Source organism: Camelus dromedarius, chromosome 10, assembly GCF_036321535.1.
Source record: "Camelus dromedarius isolate mCamDro1 chromosome 10, mCamDro1.pat, whole genome shotgun sequence".
Classification (NCBI taxonomy): Eukaryota; Metazoa; Chordata; class Mammalia; order Artiodactyla; family Camelidae; genus Camelus; species Camelus dromedarius.
Window position 1 is genome coordinate 60989012 of NC_087445.1, and position 27315 is coordinate 61016326.

The window sequence follows — 27315 nt, forward strand, 5'->3', positions numbered from 1 at the left end:
GTGTGTGGGCAGGCATGTGGGGCTGTCTGGGCCTCGGGTCCTGTTGCCAGAACACTGAGTGGCTGCTGCCTGGCTGGGGCTGGGGGCTCTCGTGGACTCTGGGCCCCTCTGGGGTAGAGCCTCTCTCTGTGTGTCCAGCAATCACTCTGCAATGCAGTTCTGTGTCTGGGGGGCTTCTGTTGTCTGGTTCATGAGTGTCCATGCTGAGGGGCCTGCTTGGACTGGGGGATCTTGTCTAGACTGGGTGTCTGTGCTCCTGTGTCAGAGAACACTAGGTCTCCGTGTTGTCTTGGTTTTACCCTTTTCACTTGTGTACACACAAGGGCAGTGGGGTGTTGGGCCGGCCCACAGCAGGCATGACCACAAGAGGGGCCAGCAGGGACCCCAATCCACCAGCTTTGACCATGATTCTCCATCGTAGTAGGTGATTGTTTTCCCCTTGTTTGGGCGTCTGTGGGGCAGGAAGAGAAAACCAAGGCACAGAGAGATTAAGCAACTTGCCCATAGTTTCATGAGGAAACAACGGAGCCAAGATTCTAACTCGGTTCCTCTCCAGGTCCTCTGATCTGTGTTGGCTCAGTTTCACCAGCTGACTATAATGCTGTGCAAGTGGATTCCCTAGAGTCTTCGTCTGGGGGGAAAGTCATTCATTCCAATGATTTCACTTCTCACAAGGGGAAACTGAGGCTCTGAGAGGCAGGGTGGTATGTCCAGGGTCCCGCTGCCAAGCTGAGGGAGACCACGGGCTGTAACTGAGGCATCTTTCTTTCATACCTGGCCCCTGTTGGTGGCTTGTTCTCTGCCACTGTCCTGCAGGTTCACCCCTAGGCTTGGAACCATCGTCAGCTCTGGGTCTGGGTCTCCCCTTGCTTGTGGTTGATGGAGAAGAGATGGTGGGGGAACTGGAAACATGAGAGACAGCTGGAAGGGAGCCAGGAGCACTCAAAGGTGGCCAGAAAGGGGGTTGTCTGTGATTCTGGGGTTGGCATGCATGTTCATGGGTGCTTTATCTGTTGTAGCATATAGACCTGAGCCTCCTGGGAGCCAAGTGGGGGATACAGAGAAAAGCAAGACTCAGGTCCTGGCCTGAATTTGCTGACAGAGCGGGTACCTCACCCTCAGACCTAGAATACTCCATGGCTGGCAGCCCTTCTGTGCCCTGAGGGAATGCCTGACCTCTAGATCTGAGCAAGGAACAGTACCTAATGCTTCTGGCTTCAGGTCAAAGACCTGGAGTCTGTGAGCGCTGGGCTGGCATCTGGATCTGTTCCTCAAACTAGGTCACCTTGGGCAAAGAGACTCATTCGTTCATTCATTCATTCGTTCAGTGAATATTGAGTATGTACCATGGGTCAGACCCTGTGCTTGTGGCTGAGCAGTGAACAAGACAAAATTGCCATTCTCAGGGCCAGACAGACAATGACTGAATAGGGGAATGAAGGATGAGTGGTTGGATGTCAGGTGGTGCTGAGGGTTAAGCTGGAGCGGGGCAGGGGGACAGTGAGTACTTTGACCTGCACGATATTTGAACCACATGTGGTTCTCCCACTGATGGTTTGAAGTAAGATTGTTTATACCTATTTTCCGCATGAGGAAACTGAGGCTTCAAAGCCATTTGCCCAGAAACCCTCTGAGGCCTTGCCAGACTTAAACCCCCATAACTGACAAATAAGTTTCTGCTTATTTGCTCCGTGCCTTTAACTTCCTAAGATTCCACCCTGCCCTCCATGATAGGGTGTTCCCGGGCACTGGGGTGTCAGGTGTGGGTGCGAGGAACCCCCCCCCCCCCCCATTCAGCCAAACAGCCCTGTGGCCACGCAATACCCTTGAAGGCCGTGAAATCCTCCTTGACTCTGGTCCAGCCATCATGGCCAGCTAATGGGCAAGGTCTGCACTGGGGGTGATTTAATATGTGTGGAATAGGCCTTCATATCGCTTGAGTCCCCAAGGCTTTGTCTGTGCCTCTGCCTGGCCTCCAAGTCTGCTGTGCCCTTGGCCCACATGCTCCTTGAGCAGTCTTCAGGGCCACCTCCCTGTTACGTGCTCCCCTGGTAGGACTGGGGGCTTCTCCTGTGCATGGGTTTTCCTCTTGTCGAAGCTTTGGGCAGGCAATTTCTAGGCACTTATTAACAAGAGGAAATGTCAAGCGAATGAGCTAGATGCAGCTCATGCCAGATCGCAGCTGGCCTCATTTCTGGCGGGGCAGGTGATGATTTTGCTAGAGCCCGTTCCTCTCCAGCAAGCAAAACCTCAGGCCCATGTACATGGCCTCCTCAGAGTCAGACGTGGAAGGAGGGTGTGTGAGGAGTCTTTCGCTGATGGGAGCTGAGAAAGACAGTAGAGGTCAGAGCACATCAGAGCTGCAGGAACCTTAATGATGACCTGGCCCAACCTGTTTGTCAGATAGGTAAGCAAACATAGCTCAGAGAGGCCAGTAACTTGCCCAAAGTCACACAGCAAATTGGTAGCAGAGTCAGAACTTGAACCTGGGACCCTTGCTTGCTAGTGCAGGGTGCTCTCCATGTCTCCCCTCCTCTCTGTGCTCACATCTTCAGCTTCCAAAGGATAGCTAAGTCTACAGCTCTCATCTCACATCACCTGCTAGACAGAGAAATGTGTTGTAGTTTCCTGAGGAGGGGTCCAGATATAAGATGTTACAGACTTGGCTGGAGTTGAAGGGGTTTCTTCTAGCCTATCCTGGCCTGTTCGGGGCACAGTGCAGTGACACTCACAGCTGGAGACCGAGCCATGTCTTCCAGCCAAGGATCTCTTATGGAGCCTAGGAAGATGCTGCAGTGAATCCTCTTGTCTGGCACCCTGTGGATTCACTATCAAGCCCACTGGAATGCCTGGCAAGACCAGCCCCTGATCACAGGTTCTCTCATGGCCTCTGGCCAGGCCTGCCAAGCCTGATCTTGTGTGGCAAGTCAGGCGGGCAGACCCTGAAGCTTAGAGCTGGGGAAGTCCAGCCAAGGCTCCAACTCCCTCGGTGTGTGGCTCAGGGACAGCTGGGACTTGTCCAATACCACATGCTCGTCTGGGGCGGGACAGGGCTTCTCCTATGGTGCATTTTGACTTTAAGCTCTTTCCACTTCTCAGCCTGTGGGGAGCAGGGAGCAAAGTGGTTTCCAAATGGAGAAAATGAGGCCAAAACAGGTGAAGGTTCTTAGTGGTGGTGATGCTGTGAGCTGGGGGTGTGGTCCCCAGTCTCCTGGACTTGAGCTGGAGCTGTCCCAGGGCTGTTGGTGACCTTGGAATCCTGCTGAGAACTCTGCCTGCCTCTCTCCAACTTGCTCCCCGAGGTGACTCTTTATGGGTGGATTCCCGGTTGGATATCAGCAGGCAGGGTGAAAACATGCTCAGCATCATGAGAAAAGGGGACTTGGACCTCGGGGGTCCTTCCCTGTCGGCACACTCGGAGAGCACGCACCTTCTAGAAGAGAATACAGGCCGTGCCAAGTGTCGTAGGGAGGATGCAAGTCAGACTTGCGCAGGAACTTCTCAACTTTGGAGAATGTAAACCCTGTAAAGAGGGCTCCAAGGTCCTTCTGCAGGCTCTTCTTAGAGGTTATTATGAATTCCCATTATCGGTACCTAACTGGCATGGGATGTCATATTAGAGTTTACCAGAGATGGAATTACAAACATCTCACCTCTTCCTCAGCCCCCACGCAGTTGGGCAGGTGAGTTGTTAGGTGGGTTGGGCAGGACTGACCATTTTGTGGGCCAGGATGCTGAAGGCCTTCAAGACACAGCAGAACTTCTGATCCTGGAGGCTGCATGCTTCCCTGCCCCTACATGCCACCTTCTGGAGCAGACTGTCAGGGCAGGCACTGCCTGGAGGCAGGGGAGTGGATGGGATGGCCTCCAGCCCTGGGCATCCTGCCGCAGATATGGTTAGAAGGACCAGCCTCGTTTTTGAGTCTATTCTTCTGAATTGTCGTAGCCAGGAAAGACTGTGGAGTCTTGCCCCAGATCTTGGTTCTGTCTCCTCCTGGGCCATGTTCTGCTCAAAGTATGAGGCATTCAGTTCTCCAGGGGGGCCCGACCTGGGGAAGTGGAGAAACTGCGTGGCAGGGCGCCAAGCTCATTCCTTGGGCCTCGGGCCAGCCTGCTGCAGCCAGGAGCTTGGGCCTGCGGAGGAAGGTCCCGCTGCTGGCCGGGCTGGGAGTGCACGGCGTGCACAAGTGGGTGCGGCCAGATGGGGGAAGCAGGCGGGGTGGAAGTGGCGGTGCGTGTTCAGCTCGGCAGCTGCCTCTCTGAGATCCAGAGGAACAAGCATCAGGGGCCTGGGGCATGTGTCGGAACTGGGATGCCCCAGTGGCTCAACAGTGGAGGATGAGGTGAGCTAGTGGAGGGATGGGGCCTTGGGCAGGTTCCGGGCCTCCGTCTCCCCACTGGTGACTGAGGTGCCGAGTATCAAGAACAGCTTCAGTCTTTCCATCTCAGGACATCTATGATTAATCCAGTCACAGATTTGTTCCGGCTCTCTTAAAGCCATATCTTTTTTCCAACTATGGTGATCTGAATTACTCTAGATTTCTAGAGGTTATCTGCTTGGATCCTCTGAAGAAAGGGAGACAAATTGGAGATGGGGCTGGGTATGGAGGCCACCAGGCACACATAAGCAGAACTGGTCCTGGGCCTCAGGAATGCCATTCCCACCTGAGCCTTAGTCCAGGGCTCTCGCGAGCCCTTGAGAGACCACGGGCTTGCTCTAGTCTATTCTGTGTGGTCAGTGTCCGTTCATAGCTAAGAGAGCTGACTCTGGAGTCAGCCTGCCTGGGTTCAGATCCCAGTTCTGCTATTCCACAGCTGTGTGACTTTAGACAAGTTCTCTAAGATCTCTGGCCCTCAGTTTCGTCATTTCTGAAATGGGGCCAATAATAGGACCTCTCTTACGGGGCTGTTAGAGTTTGCTGTTGCTGTCATTGCTGTCACCCCACCATCATCACCCACTGGCTATACTCAGGCTGCATTTTGTCCTCATATGTGCCCTCTTGGGGTTTTTAACCATTCTGACGGTCTCTCCTTTGCTTATGCCTCAGAGAGGTACCTTCCCATTGCTGCAGCCTCCATGTGCCAGCAAGGGCTCGCCCTCTGTCCAGCATCTCAGCTCATCCTTTCAGGACCCCTGATTGTAGAGCAGAGAAAGCTGAGGCTTGGAGGGGCCCAGGACTCGCACTGGGTTGCTCTGGTTCTAAAGCCTTGCAGGGGAAGCTGGCCCAGCAACTGGGTCTGAGAGGAGCCCTTGAGCCAGCCTGAAGTGGCCCTGATTGCAGACCTGTGGGTTTGAGACCTGCCTGGTGGCTGCTGAGTGTGGATATATTGGACATTACACTCAGGATTGGTGCTAGCAAATGCTGTCAAGGTCTCTGTCTCCCCCTGGGCTACGGCGTTCCTGTACCTTGTGGAGCAGGCTGCATCCTCCCAGACCTTGACTATGGGTTGGGCCGAGCTGAGGGTTCTTAGAGATCACACCCCTCCCCACTAGCCCAGGCAGGACAGAGGGTCAAGTGAGGGTGTGCCCAAGGTCACACAGCTAACCTGGAGGGGAGCCCAGGCTAGTGTACGGGCTGTCTCTAGACGCTGGATTTGGAGAACAGAGCTTGGACTCCCCAGAGCCTTCCCCTTGTGGGCCATGTGGAGTCAGCCAGCATCTCCCTTGTCCCCTGAAGGATTGCCCTTCTCTCTTGCCAAGCCCCAACCCCAACCTCCAAAGGCAGAGGCAGTAACTCAATGCCTTCAGAAGCCTTCCCTGCCCATAGCCCACCCAGCTGATATCTCCTGCCTCAGGAGGTCAGAGGGCTCTCTATAGCATGAGCAAGAGGGGCTGGATTGGAATTTTCCAGGGGGGACCCCAAGGATGCAGGGAGAGGCATCTTAGATGGAGTCAGATGTACCCTCACAAAGACTTGACCTGGGGATGCATGCAAGTGCACACACATACGCACCCCCCACCCACGTCTGCCACTCTCTAAAACCAGGCAGGCACACATTAGAGCAGCTTCTGCCTGCCAGGATTGCCCTTGCTCAGCTCATACAAACATGGCATAGTTCAGAGAGGTGGGACGTGGGCTCAGCTCTGCCACAGATTTGCTTTTTGGCCTTGACCAAGTGACATTTCCCTCTCTGAGCCTCAATTTCTCCATCTGTCAAATGGGACCAATAACCTTCCCCTCAAGGGTTAAGGCCAAAGTCAAGTAAAATTTTGCATGCAAAGTCACTGGCTTGGCTCAAATCTCTTTAGTCTGTTCTCATTTCCTCCTTTGGGTGTCTGAATGAAGCCACACCTCCTAAAGGGTCTGTATCAACGCCTACCCTTCTGGTCCAAGAGGGCTTCCTGGCAGAGGGCGGATTTGAGGGGAGTAGTATTCTAAGCAGGGCAAAACAAAGGCCCAGAAGCACACACAATTCAAAGTCTCTTTGTTCAGCCATTGTAGACTTTGTAATTTGGTTTGGGTTTTGTTTTTAGCTTCGGTCTTTCTAGTTTAATCTACTTACTGGATTCCCCTGGTAGTGTTAGAAACTAGAAACAAATTACCCTCTGTGAAGCATCTTCACTGTTGGAACAGCTCAGGCACCCACTTGGTCAGAAAAACATGTGCTTTGTTTTTTTTATTAAATTTCCCTGGAAAAACAGTGATTTGAATTCAAGGAGGGGAGGAGAGCAGGTTTCCCTGAATTCCAAGCTCGAGGACTTTCTTCTCCTTTTGAAGTAAAATGGAGTTGTGCCCCCTCCTCGGCCCCCAGAAGCTTCCCCCACAGCTGATGTTTTTCCAGCTGTCTGCCTCTCCAGAGAGCATGGAGTGGGGTCAGGGAGGGGGCGAGAGGGCCAGACCTCCGGGGCCGGGCAGCCTGGCCTCTCTCAGCTGCCGAAACTCACCTGTGGCTGCGGTGCTGAAACTCCCGATCCGTGTGAGTTTGGATGATGATCTCGGCATCCTTTCAGAGCCTCACTTTCTTTATCTGTAAAATGGGAATTGTGATTCCACAGGGTGGCTTTTGAGGAGCACTTCACAAAAATCACGGAAGGTCTGAGCTGGGAAATGCTGCAGTGGCCTTCCGTGTTTTAACCAGTGGGGAAACTGAGGCCCACAAAGTAAAGGGATATTCTTGAACCTCTCAGCGAGTCAGCAACTGGTCCAGGCCTAGGCCCAGCTTCCTGACTGCCCCCGGCCCTGCCCTTGTCAGACCCAGGTCTCAGCATGGGGGTTGGCATTTCCATGCTGGGGAGCTGGGTCTCTTTTCTTTTCTAAGACTCTGGGTAGATAAGAAGAAGGTTCACTGGCCATGGGCTCCAGAGAAGCTAGTCCTTGGGAAGTCTTCATAGGGGGTGATTGTTGAGGGCCCAGAATGACTCGGGACCCCACAGCCTGCCAGACCCTGGAACCAGGGAGTGAGACTGCACAGATGTGTCCTGTGTCCCCTCCGGGTCTGGATGGAAGCCACTCGTAGGTATAAACACTAATCTGCCGATGTTTGCTCTTTCTCGTGCCCCCAGGGGTTTCCTGGAGACTTTGGGGAAAGAGGCCCTCCGGGACTGGATGGAAACCCCGTAAGTATTTCAAGTCTTTGGGAACAGGAAAGAGATTCAGAGCAAACACACAGCAGGCCTTAGGAACCTAAGCTTTAGGGTCAGGCAGACTTGGTCAGATCCTAGCCGGGCCACCTATGAGCTGGGTGCTCCTGGACAAACTGCATGATTTCTCTGAACCCCAGGCTCCTGTCTCCCATGGATTCCTTGTCCCCCCACCCCACCCCAGGAGAGCCCTCTAGCCCCCTGAGCCCCTGGTCCCAAAGCCCCAGGCTGTGCCCCATCCTCAAGGACTTAGAAGGTTCACGGGTGGCTCCCCACTGGCGAAGCCAGGACAGCTGCCCTCTTACAAAGCATCAGAAATGTTTATGGGAGGCAGCGGCCTTGGGGAGCAGATGGCTTGCAGGCCTTGTATGAAGGGAAGAGCCACATTCTAAAGAAATCTCCAACATAGATGTGTTTATAATTTGTAAATAATCAAGGCCATGAAGGAGCTAGGTCAGCCTGCCCCAGGGAGCTGAGCCCTGCCTCTCCCTTCCCATCCCAGGCTTAGGCTCAGGCGGGAGGGGAAGCTTGTTCTCCACCTCGGGGTACAGACCAGGTCCAGAGCTCTTTGGAACACCTGCCATGTCCCCCTATCTCTCTCGGGCTTCCCGCCTGTGCAGCTGTGCCCAGCTGTGCCCTGCGCAGAGGTGGCTACTGGATACATAATTAGCACCTGATGACATGCTCTTTTCAGTTCCATGAATGTTCCCTGAGCCTCACCCAGCTGGGGCTGACCTCGGGGCTCCCTGGGGACACTGAAGCCCTGGCCTCAGAGCCAGATGAACCTGGGTTTGAATCCTGCTGCACCCCTTGTCAGGTGCGGAAGCTTGGACAAACCAGTTCACCCACCTGCATCTCAGTTTCCTTACCTGTAAATCATGGGGATCAGAATGCTGGCCTCACAGGGCTGTGGTGAAGTGAAGTGAGAGAAGACAGGGAGGTGGTACTTCCACAACAAGGGTTCACTGGATGGAGGGGTTATAAATAGTAGGTAATAATGGGGCCCATTTCCTGCCCTGAAATGGGTGGGATCGAAGAGGCCCAGGTGCTGTCGAGGAGAGAGAGAGAAGCAGGGAAGACTCCTGGGGAAGGATGTCATTGGAACTGGGATGAGGAAAGAGGTGGGGGACACTGCAGGTGGAGGGCAGAGCAGTGGCAAAGACACCGAGAGGAGAAACCAGTCTTTCCTTCTGTGTAGCAGCTACTGGATTAACTGCCATAAAGTGTGACATCATCCTGGAAGTGCCCTTGGGGAGGGGCAGGGACGTCCTTGTACTCATGGCCCAAAGGAGCGGGAAGAGGACCTGATGAGTGATCCTGGCTCTGCCACACACTTGAGTGACCTTGGACAAGTCACTTCCCTTCCCTGAGCCTCGGGTCCCTCACTTTAAAGCCAGGGAAGCTCCTCACCTCCTCCTCTTCATCTCGGTGGCTGTGGTCATGACCTTCCTCCAGTCTGGGATCGTGCAGATGAAGGAAGGCACACCCCTGGAGGATGCTGGTGATTGATAATCACCATTTCTAGAGCCCCGATTTGTATTCACACCTTTGCATTTTGAACTTGATCCAAACCCCTCTTCTACCTGTCTTTTCTGGTGCAAGCAATTGAAGGTCCATTTTTTTAAAGGCGAGGAAACAGAAACTTGCCCACTGCCACACACGGCCACATCTCCTGACTCCTGGGCAAGAGTTCTCCAGCCTCTCAGAGGCCCTGGGAAGCCCAAACCTGAGACCCTCCTTCTGGTGCAGACGTTGGGGGTGGGGTTCTGTGCAGGCCCCAGCACCTCCAGGCTGAGAGGGAGGGAGGTCGGCCGGTGGCTCTCATCTTGGAGCCCTCATTACTGTGTTGTTTCCTCGCACTTGACCTTGGGAAAATTGCTTAAGCTTTGGAGTCTCAATGCTGCCGTCTGTTCAGCGAGAGTGAAGTGAAATGCACGGGGTAGGCACCCTGCACGTCTGTGTTACCATGATCAGGATTCTGCCTGTTCTCTCACATTTACGATCGGAAGATACTGGATTTGGAAATCTAACCTCCCCATTTTACAGCTGTGGAAAGTGATGGCAGAGGGGGAAGGGTCTCATTCAAATTCCAGTCCAGGCTTAGGAGAATCAGGAACAGGGAAAGGTCAGCTCTGAAGGATTCCGCCAGGTGCCCACGTGGAGGATGGCGTGGAGGGAGTGGCCTGGAGGGAGACAGAGCAAGTAACCACTTTGGTCTCTCTCTATTTGCAGGGAGAACTGGGCCTACCAGGGCCCCCAGGAGTCCCCGGCCTCATTGTAAGTACACAGATGCCTGGAGAGGGGGAGGACTGGGGGCAGGGTGTGGGGAGCCAGCCACGAGTCCTCCTGAAAAGGCCTCTCTCTCATCAAACCCCAGGAGGAGCTGGGGGAGCAGGACAGACCGGTCTGGGCAGGGTGCTGAGGGAGGAAAACCCTGCTGTGTGGCCTTAGGTGGATTACCCACCTTCTCTGAGCCTCATTCTTTATTAGTTAAATGGGAATGGGTGCTTGTAGCATGAGACTGCCATGTACTTTCACACCTGCTGCCTGTCCATCGCTCTGCAAAAAGGTCTAGGCAGGTGGTAGCGTGCCCATTGGACAGGTAAGATGCTTCAGGCCCAGAGGAAGGAAGTGACTGGCAGAGGAGCTAAGGCTCTGGACCTTCATCCTTTCCAGAGAACTGACTTTGGAGCCAGACCACCTGAGTTCAAGTCACAGTTCTGCCACATCCTAGCTGTGTGACCTAGACCAAGTCACTTGCCTTCTCTGAGTCTTAGTTCCTCATCTATAAAATGAGGATGATGGTAGAGTCCTCTTGGGGTGGTTGTGAGGATTAAATGAGGCATATCTTTGGTGTAAGGTCTGGTACTCAGTAAATGTGCAATTAGCAGAAAATAGTTATTTTAAAATATTATTTATTGTTACTATCTCCTGATGTGTCCAGGACTGAGAGAGGTCTGGACACAGGGAGGTGGGAAGCAATCTGACCTCTGACTCTATCCATTGGGGTAGGCCTTGTGGAGTGGTGCTATTAGCCAAAACCAGGGTCTCCCCTGGGCATTCAGAGGGTGAGCTTGACCTTGGGCCCAGCCCCCAGGGCCAGTGACAGGCCTGAGCCTGGAAAGTGACTCTGGGAGCTTCCTCAAGGGTCTGATGCCCCTCTGCTATGTCCTTTGGGTCATTCCTCATGGGGTTTGAGCCTGGAGGGTTCACACAAGTAGACTGGTCCCTAATTTGACAAATGGGCTGCCAGCTTTGGCTACTCCAGCAACTGTGCCAATAAATTCTATTGAGAAGGAGGCTGGAGAAGGCCCTGGGAGAATTGAAAGCCCCCTTATTCCGGGGAGACCTGTCCTGGCAAGAGGGCCCAGAGGCTCCCATTGGCAGTGTCTCCTGCTCAGTTGGGTGGGAGCAGAACCAGGTCAGGGAGGGGTGGAGGTCGGAGCAACCTGCATCTGAACCCTGGCCTCACCTCCTCCTGGCTCTGTGGTCTTCAGTTGTGGCCTCACTCCCTGAGCCTCGGGTATCCACTCTGTGAGATGGGTTCTTTGTGCCAGCTCCTATTCAGACCACGGGTATACCCAGTCCAATCCAGTCCCATGGTGAAGAGGGCAGTCCCTGAAACCAGATCACCTGGGTTCAGATCCTAGCTCTACCACTCATTGAATTATAATTCTGAGCAAATTTCTTAACCCACCCTGTGCCTCAATTTCTTCATCTGTAAAGTGGGGATATTAGTGCCTAACTTGGAGGAATTTTGTGAGATTTAAAGAAGCTAGTACAGACATAACATTGTAAACTGACTATACTTCAATTAAAAAAAAAGATAAGCTTTGACAATAGAGCTGAAAGACTCAGGAGAAAAAAAGAAGCTAGTACATGTGAAGTGCCTAGCACATAATAAATGCTCAAGAAGGGCTACTTGTAATAATAATATACTTAATAATAATAAATTTTTGCTATTATTTATTAATAAGTTAATAGATAAATTAATTGCTGTCAATAAATAATAACTATCATCATCATCATCATCATCATCATCATCATTTTACACACACACATAAGAAATTTTATGGCTGGTAGCAGTCATCTGGGTTGCTGCACTGAGTAGGAGTTGAAAGTCACAGTGGAATTTAATGCGACAGAGTGCTGTGATTGACTGGTGATGTCTGCCTTGGTTTGGGACAAGGAAGTGTCAACACGTGAGTCATACATTTGTCAGCCCTGATGTCCTTTGCTGAGCACCTTTTCTGACACAAGGCACTGACCTAAATGCTTTGGAAAAAGAGACATGCAATGCGTGTTAGAGAATCTGACTTTATGAGGCTCTCAGAAGTCTTTTAGTCCAACTTTCTCTAAGCTCAGTGGGAGTCCCTTCTGGAACGTCTTGGTCATATGGTCATTAAACTCCAGCTCGAACACCGTGGTGTTGGGAGCTCCCTCCTGTGAAAGTCCCATCCACTTTCACAAAGCTCTCATTGTGCGAGGCTTTCCTGTGCAGTGAGCCCCACTCCTCTCCTTACCCCTGGGGGAGATGGTTCAAGATGTAAAGATGGTTGTTGTCTGTTCTTCCCAAGGCTCTTTCTTCAGGCTATATGATCCCCATCCCCTAAGCTTTTCTGCAGGAATGTTTACATATCTTGGCTGTCATCCTTGGCCCACGCTCCTATTTGTCATTGTTGGCGTCCACTAGGTTGGATCCTGAGAGGGGCAAGAATATTGCTTGGCCGAATGCATGCAGATTCTGGACACTCAGACTATGCCATCACAGCCTTCAGGCCTCCTGACTCTTTACAAAGCTCCTTCCCACCGATGCTCCCCTTTGCTCTGCACAGTTAGGGCTGCCAGATGAAATAAAAGATGCCTAGTAAAATCTGAATTTCAGATACAATATTTAAAACACATTTATACTAAAATATTTTCTGTTTGATTGTTTATTTGACATTCAGACTTTAACTGGGCATCCTGTGTTTTTATTCACTCAATCTGGCAACCGTATGTGCAGTATCTCTTTGGAGAATCCCACTGGGCAGATGGGCATATCGAGGTGCTCGGTCAAGGTCACGCGCAAAGCAGGAGAGGATGGAGGCATGATCGGGGGCCATGTCTCCCAACTCCTAGTCCAGGGCAGTCCTCTTCCTGCCCCTCTTCTGAGCAGCCTGAGCTGGGGGTGAGTCCCAGGCATTCCTGCATTTCTCAGGCCCTGCGCCCCCTCCTCATGCCCCTTTCCAAAGAGCTGATGCCCACCTCTTGCCCCGTGTCTTTCTCTGACCACTTTCAGCCTGAATTCCCCCTGTTTTTAAATTCCCTTTGGTGCCAAAGTGACATTCCCTTTTACCTTGTGCCTGGGGGGTGGGAGTTACAGGGCTGGACCTGAGCTCTCACCAAATCAGCACTGCTCTTCAAGCCAGTGCCCTCTCCCACCCAAGGCACCCAGTCCACTCCCGCCCTGGGTTTTTGGGAACAGCAGCTTCTGTGCCTGGAGAAAAAATTGTCTCCCCTAAGAGTTGGAGAGGAAAGGAATTTTCTAACCGGGAGCTAAGGGGAAGAGGGATTGTGAGTCACCTACGGTTTTCCAGAGGATGTGGGTTTTTTTTAGCTGAGCAAATGGGAATTCCACGTGCTGATAATCATTTTAGTGGAGATTCAGATTTATTCAATGCTTTCTGTCTAGTCAGCTGAAGCAATTTGCATGCAGACTGAAGCTGAAACTTCCCCTGTCCCCTGAGTCCTTGCAGGCGGGAGGAAGGGCTGGAGAGGACAGTTAACATTTACGGAACTTCTGTCTGCTCTGCATGTGCTTGACACGCATTAGGCTGGGAGCCTTAAGATGCTTGAGGCAGATGACAGCAGCCTGGTCACCCAGATGGGGAGGCTGGGCCCAAGGTCACTAGCTAGGGACTTGCAACCCAGGCCTGATCCCATAAGCTTCAGAGACTGCCTTGAAGCAGCCCCCTTTGAGTAACTGAAACCCTTTGGCTGGCCCTCAAGAAAAGTGTGCCTGATTTCCGTATCTGCTCAACAAAGACAATTTCTGTCTTTTTTATTGACACAGAGGGAATTTTGGCTCCTTCATTTAATGAGACCCAAAGAATATGTGATCTGGCCAAGTCCCAGCATGTGGGATATAGGGGACAAATCCACCATGTTTTGTCACTAAATGATTATCTGGCTTTGCTTCTTTGTCTATGAAGCGAGGTCAGGAACCCCAATAGCTGACATTTACCCAACCCTCACGTGCTGGGTCCTGTGCTAAGTATTTAATTATCACAGCAAGCCTCTGAGGGTAGAAAGTAGTTTTACAATTGTATGCTTAAGGAAACCGACGCTCAGAGAGGCTGAAGCACCTGCTCAGAGTCACACAGCTGTTAAGTTGTACCTGGGCCTGTGTTCACAGCTCATGTACTTTACGGCTGCACCACACACCCAGCTCCACGCAACTTCTGTGCTGAATGGAGACAGCAGATGTGTGAAAGTGTGGACTGGGTAGGGCCAGAGGCAGTTCTGTGGGAGAGATGGTGCTTATTAAGACCACACAGGAGCCAGGACTGACTCCAGCCCCCAGGTCCCCATCCCTAAGAGTCTTTGTTGCCTTAAAAGGCAGTTCTGGGGAATGAGGCCAGATTTTTCCCGGGAGGGTTTGTAAATGCGAGTATGCAGGCTTCTTTCTCACCCACTGGTTAAGCCACTTTTAGTGAGCACCTCCTCTGGGGCCTGGGGCAGGTGGTGGCCACATGGGCACCCATGTCGATAGTCGGTGTGGAACAGGCCACGAGCGAAAGCCACGTCAGGCTCAGACCAGACGGCAGGGGCCTGGCCTGGCCTGTGGGACAGGGACTTGCTGCTGGCACTGCGGGAGGAGGACCAATGGGCGTTGACAATGTGAGCTCAGGGCGGAGCACCCTGGGTGTAGGAAACAGGGGCCTAGGGTGGCATAGCTACAGGGGACAGCAGGGCAGGAAGGTAAGACTTGTGCAAGGGAGGGAGGGAGGTGCTGCCATCATGGCCATCATGAGGATGGGCACTGGGAGCCCCCCCAGGTTTGCTTTCAGGGGTCCCCAGATGCCTGCTGGCACGTGGGAGCTGGGAGGGGCTGGGGGATAGGGCCTCTTGCCTGTTTTTGAATCTCAAGCCTGTCTTCGTGTCCTGTCACTTATGAGTGACAGCAACCAGGGAAGGCCTCCTTGGGTCCTTTATTGGAGTAAAGAGAGTCAACCCTGGGCTTGTGAGCATGGACTGTGGGGCCAGACAGACAGACAGACCTGTTCTGGTCCTGCCTGTGTCCCCTAGGTATTGCTTAGCCTTGAGTAGGTTGTGTCACCTGACTCTGAGCCTCGGTCTTCTCATCTGTGAAGTGGAAGGGCACTCGTGATGGTGCTGACCACTTGGGGTTGCTGTGAGTGGTTGATGAGCTTCCGAACAGCAGCACTGCTCCTGGCACAGCTAAGCGCCTGCTGGCGAGGACTGACGAGACTTGGGAGTGTGGGGCGTGGCGTCTGGCACAGTAGGAGCTCTTGCAGCGGTCGCGGATGTGGTTGGTTGGTTGTGTTCTTGGTGGGAGTTGGTGAGATGAAGGGCACAGAGTGTAGAGCAGCGTCTGGGAGCTCAGGCAGACGTGGAGACAGGTTCCAGATTATGGGTATTACTCACTGTTCCTTCTCGTGGGAACTGCTATTGTGTGTCACTTGGCCAAGCTGCCCATGACAGTGTCGAGCATGGAAAAGACTGGTACTGGGCAGAAAGTGGCCTGGAGTTTTCTCTGTTCTCCCTCAACTGCTTTTATAGTGGGGGACCTGCCAACGTGGGGAAGACCTGCCCTAAGTGAGCTGCCACCTTCTCCCCATGTGCCCTGCAGCCAGACCTCCTTTGCCACGGGTTCCTTGGGTGGGCTGCCCACACCAGCCCCTGTCCCCCACCACACACAGACCCCTTTGGAGAGGCCCTCAGAGGCGGTGCCCCTGCCCAGCAGCGTGGTAATGCCATGGCCTCCAGTGGTCCCACATGGGCATCAGTCAGACCTGTACTGAATTCAGCCTTTGCACAAAAAGCTGCCTTCAGGCCTGCAGCAGGGAAGAGGGAGCCTGTGTTCCCAGAGCTGCTGGCTGGTCCTCTGCCCAAAGCCCGGGCCCTTGTTGGAGCCAACTGCGCCAGCAGGGCCTACTCTATTTATTTGTCCATCACGGGGGATTTGGGCCGGCCACCCCTTTCTCCCTTCCTCCAAGAAAAGAGAGGGAGAGAGAAGATGCAGCCAAAGCATCCTGCTGAAATGCTCTTCTCTGAGGTGCTGAGTTTCTTTCACTCCAGCTCTCCCTGGCCAGTGACCCTGGCTTCTTTCCAAAGAAAGAATTCTTCAGAATTGTTTAGAAGTTCTGGGAACAGACCGCCTGGTGTGAATCCCAGCGCTGCCCAGCTCTGTGATTTGCTCAAGCTTAGCCTTTCAGAGCCTCAGTTTACTCATCTGTAAAATGGGGATAGTAGCAGGCTCTTTAAGGGTTGTCGTGAAGAGTCACGGAGTTGAGGCTTGTAAAGTGCTTAGCAGAGAGCCTAGCAGCCAGTGTTACCGTATCACTACTAGCACGTGTTAAACTGAACCCTCCCTTTCTTAAGATTACTTGATGGGAACTGAAAACAGAATTTCTTGGCAAGGCTCAACTAGGTTTGGTTTGACCCAGTTAGGTGGGGATCTTGAGGTTCAGAGGGTTGAGGGTGAGAAGAGGCATTGCCTGAGCCAGGCCACACTGCGATCTGTGAACTCTCTCTCTCCGTCTCTCTCCTGGGGGCATTCCACCACCTGGGCCCCTGGGCCCTTCCAAGGGATGTTTCATTCTTTGCTGGCCTTCCTCCAAGACGTCTTCAGGCAGCTCCCACAGGAACCCATTCTTGAGCCTGGCCACCTGGGGCAGCCTTTGTTTCTCTGATGCTTCGGAGCACTTGCCAGAGGCTTCTGTGGAGCCTGACTCAGAGATTTGGGAAACAGAGGCCCAGAGAGGTCAAACACATTGTTTGAGCTCACACAGAAGCCAGACACTCAGATCAGTCACAGAGGATGGAAAAGGGAGAAAAGAGAGTGCTTCAGGGGCCCCCTTTCTCTGGCGTGGGCTCGATGTGAGGCCCCACGGCTGAGGGCAGTGGAGACAGGGGAGTGCAGGAAGTAAGGAGACTTCAGGGAAAGAGGGTGAGCTTGTTCAGAGAAAATCCAGTCAGTCCTGCACTCTAAACCAGAGTTTCTACCCTCAACACTATTGACATTTGAGCCAGATAACTCTTCATCATGGAGCCTCCACCGACCAGATGCCAGCAGCATCTTCAGCTGTAAAAACCAAAAATGCTTCCAGATAGTGCCAAGTCCTTTATATGTGTTGGTCAGTTACTTCTTCGAACAACTCTAGGAGGTACGAAGTGTTAGTCCCTGTTTTAGATGAGGAAACTGAGGCATGAAGAGGTTAGCGCCTGAAATCATGCAGTGAGTGAGTAGCAGAGGAGAGATGGGACAGGGTGGTCTGGCCTTGACGCACAGAGGCACGCCTCCCGGCCTTTCCCCAGCCCTCAGTGAAGGGCTCCCTGTGAAGGGGACGTGGGTCTCCAGAGTCTAGGAACTCTGCTGCTCTCAACTTGAACAGTCTGATCTGATCTGATGCTGGGTCTCCAACCTGTGGTCCAGGATCTACCCACTGATCTTAGTGTCACAGAGCGTCTGTCTGCAACTTGGGTGTCTGTAATTGATAGCCCCACTCCTTCTGGGTTGCTGTCCCGAGGAGATGGTCCAGTTTCTGGAAGCAAAAAGTGCCTCCCCCTCACTAAGCTAGTCCTCAAAGCCTCTGTGTGTGCTCATTTAACCCTTACAGCAGCTCTCGGGGCGAGGGAACATTGTCTGCATTTTATAGGTAGGGAGATGGAGGTCCACAGAAGTCCAGTGAAATGCCCCGAGTCCCTTAGCTATTATGGGATGTGAAGAATCTAGTATGAGATGGAAAGAAGTGGTGGGAGGGGCAGCAATCAAGGAATGAACTTGGGAGAGGACCTATGTGAAACTGACTCCAGTACTTCAGTGGAGCTGAACATTCCTAATTACAAGACCAACCCAGTGGGGTCATGTCCTTGGAATCCTCCCCAGACCAGCCTCCTATGAGCCACCTCTCATGGTGTCCTCTTCTCTTTCTCTTCCCAGGGCGACATGGGAGTATTGGGTCCGATCGGCTACCCAGGACCCAAGGGCATGAAGGTAAACAACAGCCGTCCCTTAATCTGGTCTCATCCTAGCCGGGCACCCCCTGGCTCATTTCAGCCCAGAAGGAAGGATGCCCCAATGCTCTGTTGGGGGAGGAGGCGGGAGACACTCAGAGGGGTTCTGGGAACACGGTAGATCAAGGGCTCAGTTCTTCTCAGTCCTGAGAACCAGTCTCCATCTGCATGTCATTTATGCCAGACATCTTTATTGGACAGCAGTCCTCCAGCCGAGCATGAGTCAGACGTGGTTCCAGACCTCAGGGCACTGAAAGTCCAGTGGGGGACATCACCAGGGCCATAGACATTATAATGGCAAACCACTGAGCTCAGGACATCCCTGAGTGAGATGGGCGTGCAGGAGAAAGGTGGACTAAAACTGCCAGGACCACGTTCCAGGGCTGCTCCCATTTGGCCAACAAGCCTGTGACATGGCTCATTAAGCCCATCTCTCCCCATCAGCACCCTTCTCCCCTGGGTGTGCCCAGAGCACTGTGCTTCACCAGTCAACTGCCCTGTCTCGTATTCCTTCAGTCCACACCATTGCCTTTTGGAGTGGGGCTCATTGTCCGTTTTTACTCATGAGAAAACTGAGTCCTGGGCTGGGGCATGCAGCATGGGTTCTTGCAGCAAGCCAGTGAGTTTACCCCAGGGCTCCTGACTTCTGGGGCTTTGAGCCTCCCGCACAGCTGAACCCTGGCCTCTGTCTTGCAGGGACTGATGGGAAACATGGGGGAACCCGGACTGAAAGGTGATAAGGTGATCTGAATACTCCCTTATTGCACTGTGTTTTATCTGCATGCGAACCCTCTCCGCCTCGACGCTGCTGCTGATTTCTCTCCAGGTCCACTCCCCTGCACTCTACGTGCCTCCGCTCTGGCCCCCTGAATCTGTGCTCTTCATCTTCTTCCTTGTAACTCTGGGTGGGGCCCAGGCAGATGGTTCTGGAGGCATGCAGACCTTGGCCAACAGAGCGTAGGGGGCTGTTGAGGCACAGGGTGGATGGTAGGGCAAGGCAGATCTCCAAATTTGGAGAGCAAAGCTGAGGCCAGTGTCTGGGATTTGAGGCCAAAGCCAAAGAACACAGAGGGTGGGGATGCGGAATGGAGGGACATGGTGCTGAGATGACAGGTCCCAGGGCAGTTGTGATTTGGGGTCCAGAGACCCCCTCCCAGGCACAGGAGGAAAGGAATCCACACAAACTGCCAGGATTGGAATTGGGAACCCATTCCTGGAGTCTGAAAACGCAACCGAAAAGCCAGGACGGGCCTCTGAGACCCTGACCTGCTTTCCTCCCAGCTGCCACCGGGAGGCCACCCTTACAGCCCTGCTGCTGAACTGACCCCGTGCCAAACCAGAGCTGGGGTGGGTAGGTGAAACCTCGGGGCCCAGCGAGGGGCAGCACCTGGCCTGGGCCCTGCAGCATCTGAGTGACAGAGACACAGGGGCTGCAGGGAGCAGTGCTCCTGTGCTCTGCCCTCTGGCCATCTTCCTGCCCTCCCCGCTCAGCCTCTTGGAAAACCAGGCACCTCAAGGGGATGTGGGAGAGCTTTCGTACAGCATCCAGGTTTCCACAAGCCTGAGCAGATAGGAGCCACTCAGCTGCTCCCGGGCCAGGCTCCCTCTGCACCTGTCTCCAGATGAATGTCCTTCTAAATGTGAGGCACAGGAGCAGGTACCAGTGCTAGGCACCCTTGGAGGGCTCTGCGGGGATTAACCCATCCATCTTCCACCCCGCTATGAGATAGAAAGCTTGTCGGGTGCACACCACTGGTAAGTAGTGTCAGGATTCGAACCCAGCACTTGTCAACAGAGCCCTCAACCACAAAACAGGACTGAGGTCAGAAGGGCAGAGCTGATGAGGCCCTTCAAGGTCACCTCCTTCAATGCCTATATTTCATAGCTGGGGAAACAGACCCAAAGAGGAAAGAGATGCATCAAAGGAAACTTGGTGATCTATTGGAGCCAGCCCAGACCTGGGATCCTTAGAAGACTAGAGCCTCTGGGCTGAAATGGGCACCCTAGATTGTCTTACCCACCCCCAACTCCTAGGTACCTGGCCGCGCAGTTCTAACCCCAGTCTTCTCCATCTGTTTCCACCTCTCCCATCTCTTCCCGTAACGCCCAAGCCTCCAGCTGCAGCTCCCTCTGCCTCCGCCACTCTGCCCTCTGGCCCTGCCCTGCTGGCTGCTAAGCCCCCTCTTCCATGGCCCTCCCGCTAGAGATGCAGGGGCTTTCTGTTGGAGGCGGGGGCTTCCCCACCGCTACCTGTTTACCCTGTGGTTTGAGTCGTCGGCACTCTGGAAATGTTGAAGTCATGGATGAGGGGAAAGGAAGTGGGGGAAATAGGAGTGTAGGCTGGGAGCTTTTTATAGGACCTTTGCAGAGCTGGCCTCCAGCTCACTGTTTCTTCAGGAACATGGAAATAAATGTGTTACATAGAACTCAGCTGGCTTGCTGACTGGTGGTGCCTGGGGCATTTAGAGATGTGAAAGCTCTGGAAAAAAAAAAAAGAGGAGGAAATTATTTCTCTGCTCAGAGTTCTCAGGAAAATCAAATAAGTCTTTGGGGTTGAAAAAATGCAAAGAAAAGAGGAAAAGAAAAAAATTCTCTTTTTTGCCCCTTTGGCTGAGGAGGGGTATTAAGGCTGTGGGGAGCTGGGTTCCGATCAGCCCCTCTTCATCCTCACCCCACCCCACCAGCCCTCCCCTGGGATGATGGAGCCACCCCTTGATGTTCTGTGGTCATGCTGTGTAGAATCCCAGACTGTCCATGACCCAGCCTGGCCTCAGTCCCACTTACAACCCACCTGGCTCCCTCTCCCCACGTGAAGTGCATTCTGGAACCAAGGGTCCTGCTCCAGGCCCAGCTTTCTCCAGATCCATTGCCCTGATTTCTTACATGCCTTTGAACATTTTTTTTTTTAAACCATCTTACTCCTCCTTTGGCTATTTAAAAAAAAAATGTTCCGTGGTTCCTAAAAACCCTGAGATATTATACAAGATTTTCCAAATTGGAAAAACCAAAGTAAGTTAAAAAAAATTTTTTTTAATTAAAAAAAAAATCTGGCTTTTGTTCTACCAAGGAAGTTCTGCTGGATCATGGCCTTAGCTGCATGACCTGGATTCTCTAAGATTCCCCATTCTTCCTGGGTTTTTCTTTCTATTCTTCCAACTGCTCCCAGGGCTGTGAATGTTTTCTGAGTCCTGGGGCCAATGTACCAACATGGAAACCTGGAACTGATGAGGACTGTGTGTGATGGTTCCAGCTCCAAGGAGAATGTCTTCCAATCTGGTTCTACGACAGCTCATTTACCAGGATGTGGCTGAATATAGGGAGGGAGTAGAGGAACCCTCTGACAGCCAGAATCAGTGGCACCAAGCCCATGCAGTGCGTCATCCTGGAGAAGAAACGCCCAGACCTAACTCGAGGCCCGTTTACTCGCTGTTTACACGTAGTCTGAACAAACCAGGCGCTCTGGTTTCTCATGCTATAGCTGATTAAAAGCAGTGAATTAGAAGTAGACTGAAGCAGACTGTAGGCTTAGAAACTCCTACAGAAGGAAGAAATGACAGCTCACAGATCTGGCAGTGAAAAATACCAAGCAACAGATGCAATGCCTCAGAACCCACTGTGGTGTGGGGCCCCGGTCCAGGCTGCACGCTCCTCTGTGTGACATCAGTTGATGATGAAGAGGTTGAAGGATCAAGGCACAGTTCCTTTGACCCGCAGGGGTCAGTTCTCCAGGCAAGGCTGGGTGACATCGGGCAGTTTAGCTTCTGTTAGTGGAGTTCTCAGCCACCTGAGCAGCCCCAGGCAGACCTGCGGACAGGCCACAGGCCGACTCTGTCCCCCCAGGGCCCGCCTCCCCTCCCCCCAGGCTCCTCCTGGCTGGAGCAGGGTTGGGGACTGCCCTTTTCTCTACCAAGGCTGCTGCTGGTCAGATCCACTTTGGGAACAACCTCGGCAAGGCTGCACCTTGCCAGTGGGTCTGATGTGGGGGAGGCTTACGGAACCCACTGTGGTCTCCATCGTAACCTTCTTTGCTGGTGTGTATTTAGGGTGAACAAGGGGTTCCAGGTGTGTCAGGAGATACCGGATTCCAAGGAGACAAGGTAATTGCAGCAGGTTCACCCCCTGCCCCCTGCTCTGCTCTTTTTTGGCTCTTTTTTTCCCCAGGGCCCATCAGGGGCCAGGGGCCACCTGCAAGATGGCTTCCTCTCACGCAGTACTGTCTTCTCCATCACTCATCTGCCCTCTCATTGTCTCTTCCCTGGACTTTATAACAGCCTCCTGAGTTATTCCCCGGCCCCAGCCTCTTCCCTCCCAATCTGTCTTCCTCACCACCACAGAATTGTTCTTCTGAGGGGCCTAGCTCTGCTCTGAACTCCCAGCCCAGACATGGCTCCCTGCTGCCCCCAGACTGGAGTGCTGGCTCCTCACCCCAGCCCCCAGCCCCCAGGCCCCCAGGCCCCCAGGCCCCCAGTGCACAGACCCCTCTGACTCTTTCCTGCCCCTTGCCCTCCCAGGCCTGTGCTCTGGCCCCACTGACCTGCCCCCTGCACCTCAGGTTTGCACACACTGCTGCCTCGCCCAGCACACCCTCTGCCCCGCCTGTGCACGGCCCAGCCCTGCCCCACCTTCCAGAACCCCACATGGCTGCCATTTTCTCTGTCTGCTTCGGGAGTGGCTGTTTCCCCTCTGAGTGCCCCTCACCTGTGGCAGCATACTTCTCCCCTGGTTGAAGGGGATTTGTGCTCAGCCCCCTGACAAATGGCGGGTTTCCTAGGATAGGGCCTCCGACTGGCCCAGATGAGCTCGGCTTAGGGTCCTGCACAGAATGGTGATCATTCAGGACACGTCCAAGGAGCTGGCCTGACTGACTGACTGACTGTTGAAACCAGGCAGCCTGCCGAGGCCGGCTCCTCTTTGCCGATGTCCGGCACCATGTGGCCACATCTGGACCTCACTCAGCCAGTCAACGAGGCCCAGATGTTGGCCAGCGCTCCCTCTTCCTCTCCCCTCCCTCCTGGCTGCCCTGTCCTGACCCAGCCTCGACGTCTCTGGGCTGCCCCTCCAGCCAGGCCCCAGTCTCCAGGCTTGCCAGGCATCAGGGGCACTGCAGTGCCTGCTGGGGGCCCCAGGGTCCCAGGTTCCAGCATGACCCGGTGAGGACAGGGGCTGCTGCTTCATCTTTGCATCCCCAGGGCCCAGCCCACAGAGTTGCCAAGCCGGAGCTTACAAACAGAAAGAAGGGAGTGGGGAGCTCGTCCTCCCCCTAAAAGTGGATGTCCTCCAGGCCTCAGGCTGGCAATGATGACCATGCAGCTGTTCCTCTAGCCATTTCTGGTCCTCCCTAACCCCAGCTTGCTCTGCGTCTTTTCCAGGGGAGCCAGGGATTGCCAGGGTTCCCGGGTGCACGGGGGAAGCCAGGGCCTCTGGTAAGTACCTTCTGCTTCATAACCCCCAAACCTCACACTCTCCAAATGGTCATGGAATGTGACCAGAGGCTCCTTCACATCCAGGATCTCATTTCCTCCTGCAGCAGCCCAGGAGGCAAGTAGAGCAAAGCAGAGATGGAGATTCACCCATTTTACAGATGAGGACACTGAGGCCCACCAGGGCAGGAACACACCCAGCATCATAGATAGGCCTCAGTCACTGGCAGAGCTCTGGTGAGAATCCAGGGTTCCCAATGCCTTGTAAATAATTATTAATAATAGCAGTGGGTATTGTTTATTTATTGAATGTTACTACAAATCAGATCCTTCCTGTGTTATATGACTGCCAACAACCCAGAAGTTAGAAGATTATTATTGCTCCCATTTTACAGATGGGGAAAGTAAGGTTCCAAGGTGAAGGACTTGCCCAGGATCCTGTGGCTAGTAGGTGTAAGAGAAATAGATAAACAACAAGGTCCTGCTGTATAGCACAGGGACCTGTATTCAATACTTTATAATGGCCTATAATGAAAAAGAATTTGAAAAGGAATAAAAAATAAATAAGTGTAGGAGACGGGGTTTGAGCAGCAGCTCCTTGTAGTTGTCTAAGCAGATTTCATTCATATTCTCCTGAGTTTTCCAACCACCCCCTGCCAGGGGGCTAATACAAGGGTTTGGGGGAAGGTGGGCCCTCACTTACCTTTGAGTCCCCAACAATCTCTTCCCTTCCACAGGGCAAAGTTGGAGACAAAGGATCCCCTGGGTTTCCTGGGCCGCCTGGACCTGAGGTATGTGACACCCTATTTCTGTGTGTCTGGCTGCAACTGGGACTGGCTGTTGTCATTGGGAAACTAGGGTCTCTCCCAGAGATAGGGAGAGACTTGCCTGAGGTCACATAGCAAATGAGAGATGAGGCTGAGAATATCAATCCCTAGGCCAGTGATCTTTTCCTTTCTGCCTCTGCACCTCCCGGCTTCCCTAGGGGCTCTCCCAGGCGGTAGGGCAGACGCTGGCCTCAGACACCCTCCCGAGCTTAGTGGCTACCTTCACAGTTCCAGAGAAAAACCTCAGGAAAGCCCTCTGAGCTCTAAATGCCTGGCCCCTTCACGGGAGCTCTCCACACTCTCTGCCGTGGAGTTTGAGGCATCCAACCCCTCTGAGCCCTGGAACCTTCCCAGCTGCCCACAGCCACCCTGGAGAAGGGCAGGGCTCAGGGCTCGCAGACATGGGGAAGCAAGAGGCAAATGTATAAAATTCTGCTGTTTGAATGGAGAATGAGAAATAATGAAGGATGGATAAAGCAACTAACATACTAACTCTGGTTGAGACTCCTGAGAGTCTGATACATGTGGCCGTGAACACAGCTATGTTAAACATTCGTCCCTGGCATTCACGTACAAGGGAGGGGGACGGCTGGTGGAGCCCTTTTGGCTCTGCCCCTCCAAGTCCTTGTCCCCAGTACTGGGACCAGCTCTGGAGAATAGGGTGAAGAGTGCTAAGGCTATTGCCAGTCTTAGGGGGCCCAGGTCAGCCCAGCCCCCTTCCCCCGCCACCACACCTCCCGGCCCTGGGGCCTTGTTCCTCCATGAGGTCTTAGAGACAAAAGTCTGGCCCTGCCAGGTTCTCCAGACCCTTCCAAAGATCACTCCTGGTATCGCCTGGATGGATGAGGGAGTGTTTCCTGAAAGCTACAAGCTCTGCTTCCCGCTGTGTTGACTTTGGCTGTGACACAGTCCTATCTTTAGACAAATGGACTTGGCCTCTCTTCCATGGCCCTGATTCCTTCCCTTGGTCACTGTGGAAGAAGACTTTTCTGAGAGTCTGGGTTTCCCAGCAGTCTGGCCAGTGCGGGTGGAAGGCCTGCTCCCTCATCTTTATCAGGCACCACTTCATGCCAGGAGGCTGTGTGGTATCTTCAGGATGAGAACTGGTTGAATCGCCACCACAACCACGTGAGGGGGATGCCACTACCCCCATTTTACAGATGAAGAAACTGAGTCACTGAGCAGGGAAGTGACCTCCTCAGGGTCACTCTGCTACTTACAGCAAATGAAGGTCTTTATTTGCTCCTTGGCTTCCTCCAGAGCCCCTGGGCAGATGTAGGGGTCTGCCTCTCCCGTCTTTGTGTTCTGTTTGGATTGGCTGGCACCCTATTCAGAAGGTGGCCCTGCTCAGCTGAAGTCAGAAGCTGATGCGCCTGTCAGCGCCTTCCTTCCGGAGTCTTTGCCTCCCTCCTTTCAGAGACTGTGGGCGGAGCTCCAGCTCTCCAGCCCCAGCGTGAATTAACTCTTTCGCTCATCAGTGGATCTGATCTGTGTGAGCACCACCATTTTATCAGCATCCTGAGCTTCAAGCTCTCCATGGAAATAGGCCCACCCCAGGCAGACTTGTTTTCCCAGGACACAGGACCCAAACCCTTTCAGAATGCAGATTTTTACTGAGTGCTTACCGGGTGCCAGATACTGAACTAAATACTGCACCCAACCTACTGTCTTTAAGCCTCAGAACAGCCCTGTTAGGTGATGGTATGGTCACCGTTTCACAGATAGGAAACCGAGGCGCAGAGAGGCTTAGAAACCTGCCTGAGGTCACACAGTGAGTCAGTGGCAGAATGGGACTTTGAGCCTCTCAATTAGAAGAAAAAGACATCAGGGCTTTGGCTTCCTGTGTTAGCTTCAAATTCGGGACGACTTTTGCCTTTGCTAGTGAGAAGGGTGAGAGGATGTTTGAGCTGAAATTTTAAAAAGTTACCAAAAGCTCAACAGGGGAAGGGAAAAGAGCCACTTATGAAGGCAAAGTGGGAGAGCATTTTTGGTCTCAGGGATTCAGATCTCAGGCTTTGGTTTCTGACTCAAAGAAAACTGAGTCGTGGGTCTGCCTTGAAAACAAATGGGGTTCTAGGCTGAATTAACAGAGGTATTACACCTAAAAGAAGGAAGGGGATGTTCTCATTCTGGCCTGTGCTGGTCAGTTCACACCTGGAGAAGCATGGGTGTCCTACTGATCACCAATGATGGAAGCTGACCAGTTGGAGACAACCAGACTGAGGGGCCCTGGGCCCCTGAGTAGAAGGCGTTGAAGGGACAGGGAAGGGCAGGCTTCTGGGGATGAGGTGACTGGTCTCCTAATTGTGTAAAAGACCACTATGGGAAGAAGGACCCCTTTTGCTTTGAGGGTCCCTGAGGGGCAGCATGAAGCTGTTGTAGAAGGGAGGAGGAGATTCTGCTCCATGTCAGGAGGAAGCTTCCATGAACAGTCATCCATCAGGAATAGGCCTGGTCAGGGAGCAATGAACCCTCACTGGTAGCATGGGGCAGAGTCCAACACACCTGGCCAGGATGTAGCGGGGACTGCAGCTTCGGACATGAGCTGAGACTTACCAGATCAGTGCTTTTCAAACGTTTCAAAGTCACAACAAACCTAGAACATAAGCATACCTCCAGGATACCTGCAGTCAAAGGATGGTCCTTCTCAGAGCAGAGGGTGCCTGGCTCGAGGCCCTGGCTGCCCAGGCTCAGGACTTGGGAAAGTCTACATTAGTCGACCGTGTATGTGCTTGTTCCTGTGTTAAGATCTTCCTTCCACTTAATTTTCTCAGCAACTCTCTGAAGTGTAGGGGCTGGTACCAGGATCCTTGTTTTAGGACCAAGAATGGTCCCTTGCAGAATGGGATGGAAACCCGGGTTGGTCCCCCTCTTAGCATTTCCTTTCATAGTACCTCAGGTGACCCCTGCTCTCTTCTTCCCTTCAGGGTTTCCCCGGAGACATTGGCCCCCCTGGGGACAACGGCCCAGAAGGCGTGAAGGTGAGTCCCTGCCCAGGGTGGTAGCTACTGCTGAAGAAGCTGACACCTGCGGAAACCACAGGCCTACAGGGCTGGCTTCCTGGCTTGGAAGCAAGGCAACCTTGCTGGCCTGTGTTGGAGATGGAGGTGCCGCCTCTGAGATCCCTTTTTTTCCCTTCTCCCCAGGGTAAGCCTGGAGCTCGAGGCCTGCCGGGACCCCGTGGGCACCTGGGGCCTGAGGTGAGACCGTCTGGCCCTGCCCCCTGCCCATCCCTCCAAGCCCC

At 53.3% G+C, this 27315-nt stretch overlaps 1 protein-coding gene across 3 annotated transcripts in view; it reads left to right on the forward strand.

The window, feature by feature from the left end:
- COL27A1 (collagen type XXVII alpha 1 chain) overlaps positions 1-27315 on the forward strand; it is a 142337-nt gene that overhangs the window by 49576 nt on the left and 65446 nt on the right. For all 3 annotated transcript variants that reach the window (XM_064490441.1, XM_031450269.2, XM_031450271.2), the window contains exons 13-21: positions 7505-7558; positions 9815-9859; positions 17751-17804; positions 18521-18565; positions 21868-21921; positions 23194-23247; positions 23982-24035; positions 26999-27052; positions 27218-27271. In XM_064490441.1, coding sequence (XP_064346511.1) covers positions 7505-7558; positions 9815-9859; positions 17751-17804; positions 18521-18565; positions 21868-21921; positions 23194-23247; positions 23982-24035; positions 26999-27052; positions 27218-27271 — 468 coding nt within the window. The remainder of the gene's footprint in view (positions 1-7504; positions 7559-9814; positions 9860-17750; positions 17805-18520; positions 18566-21867; positions 21922-23193; positions 23248-23981; positions 24036-26998; positions 27053-27217; positions 27272-27315) is intronic.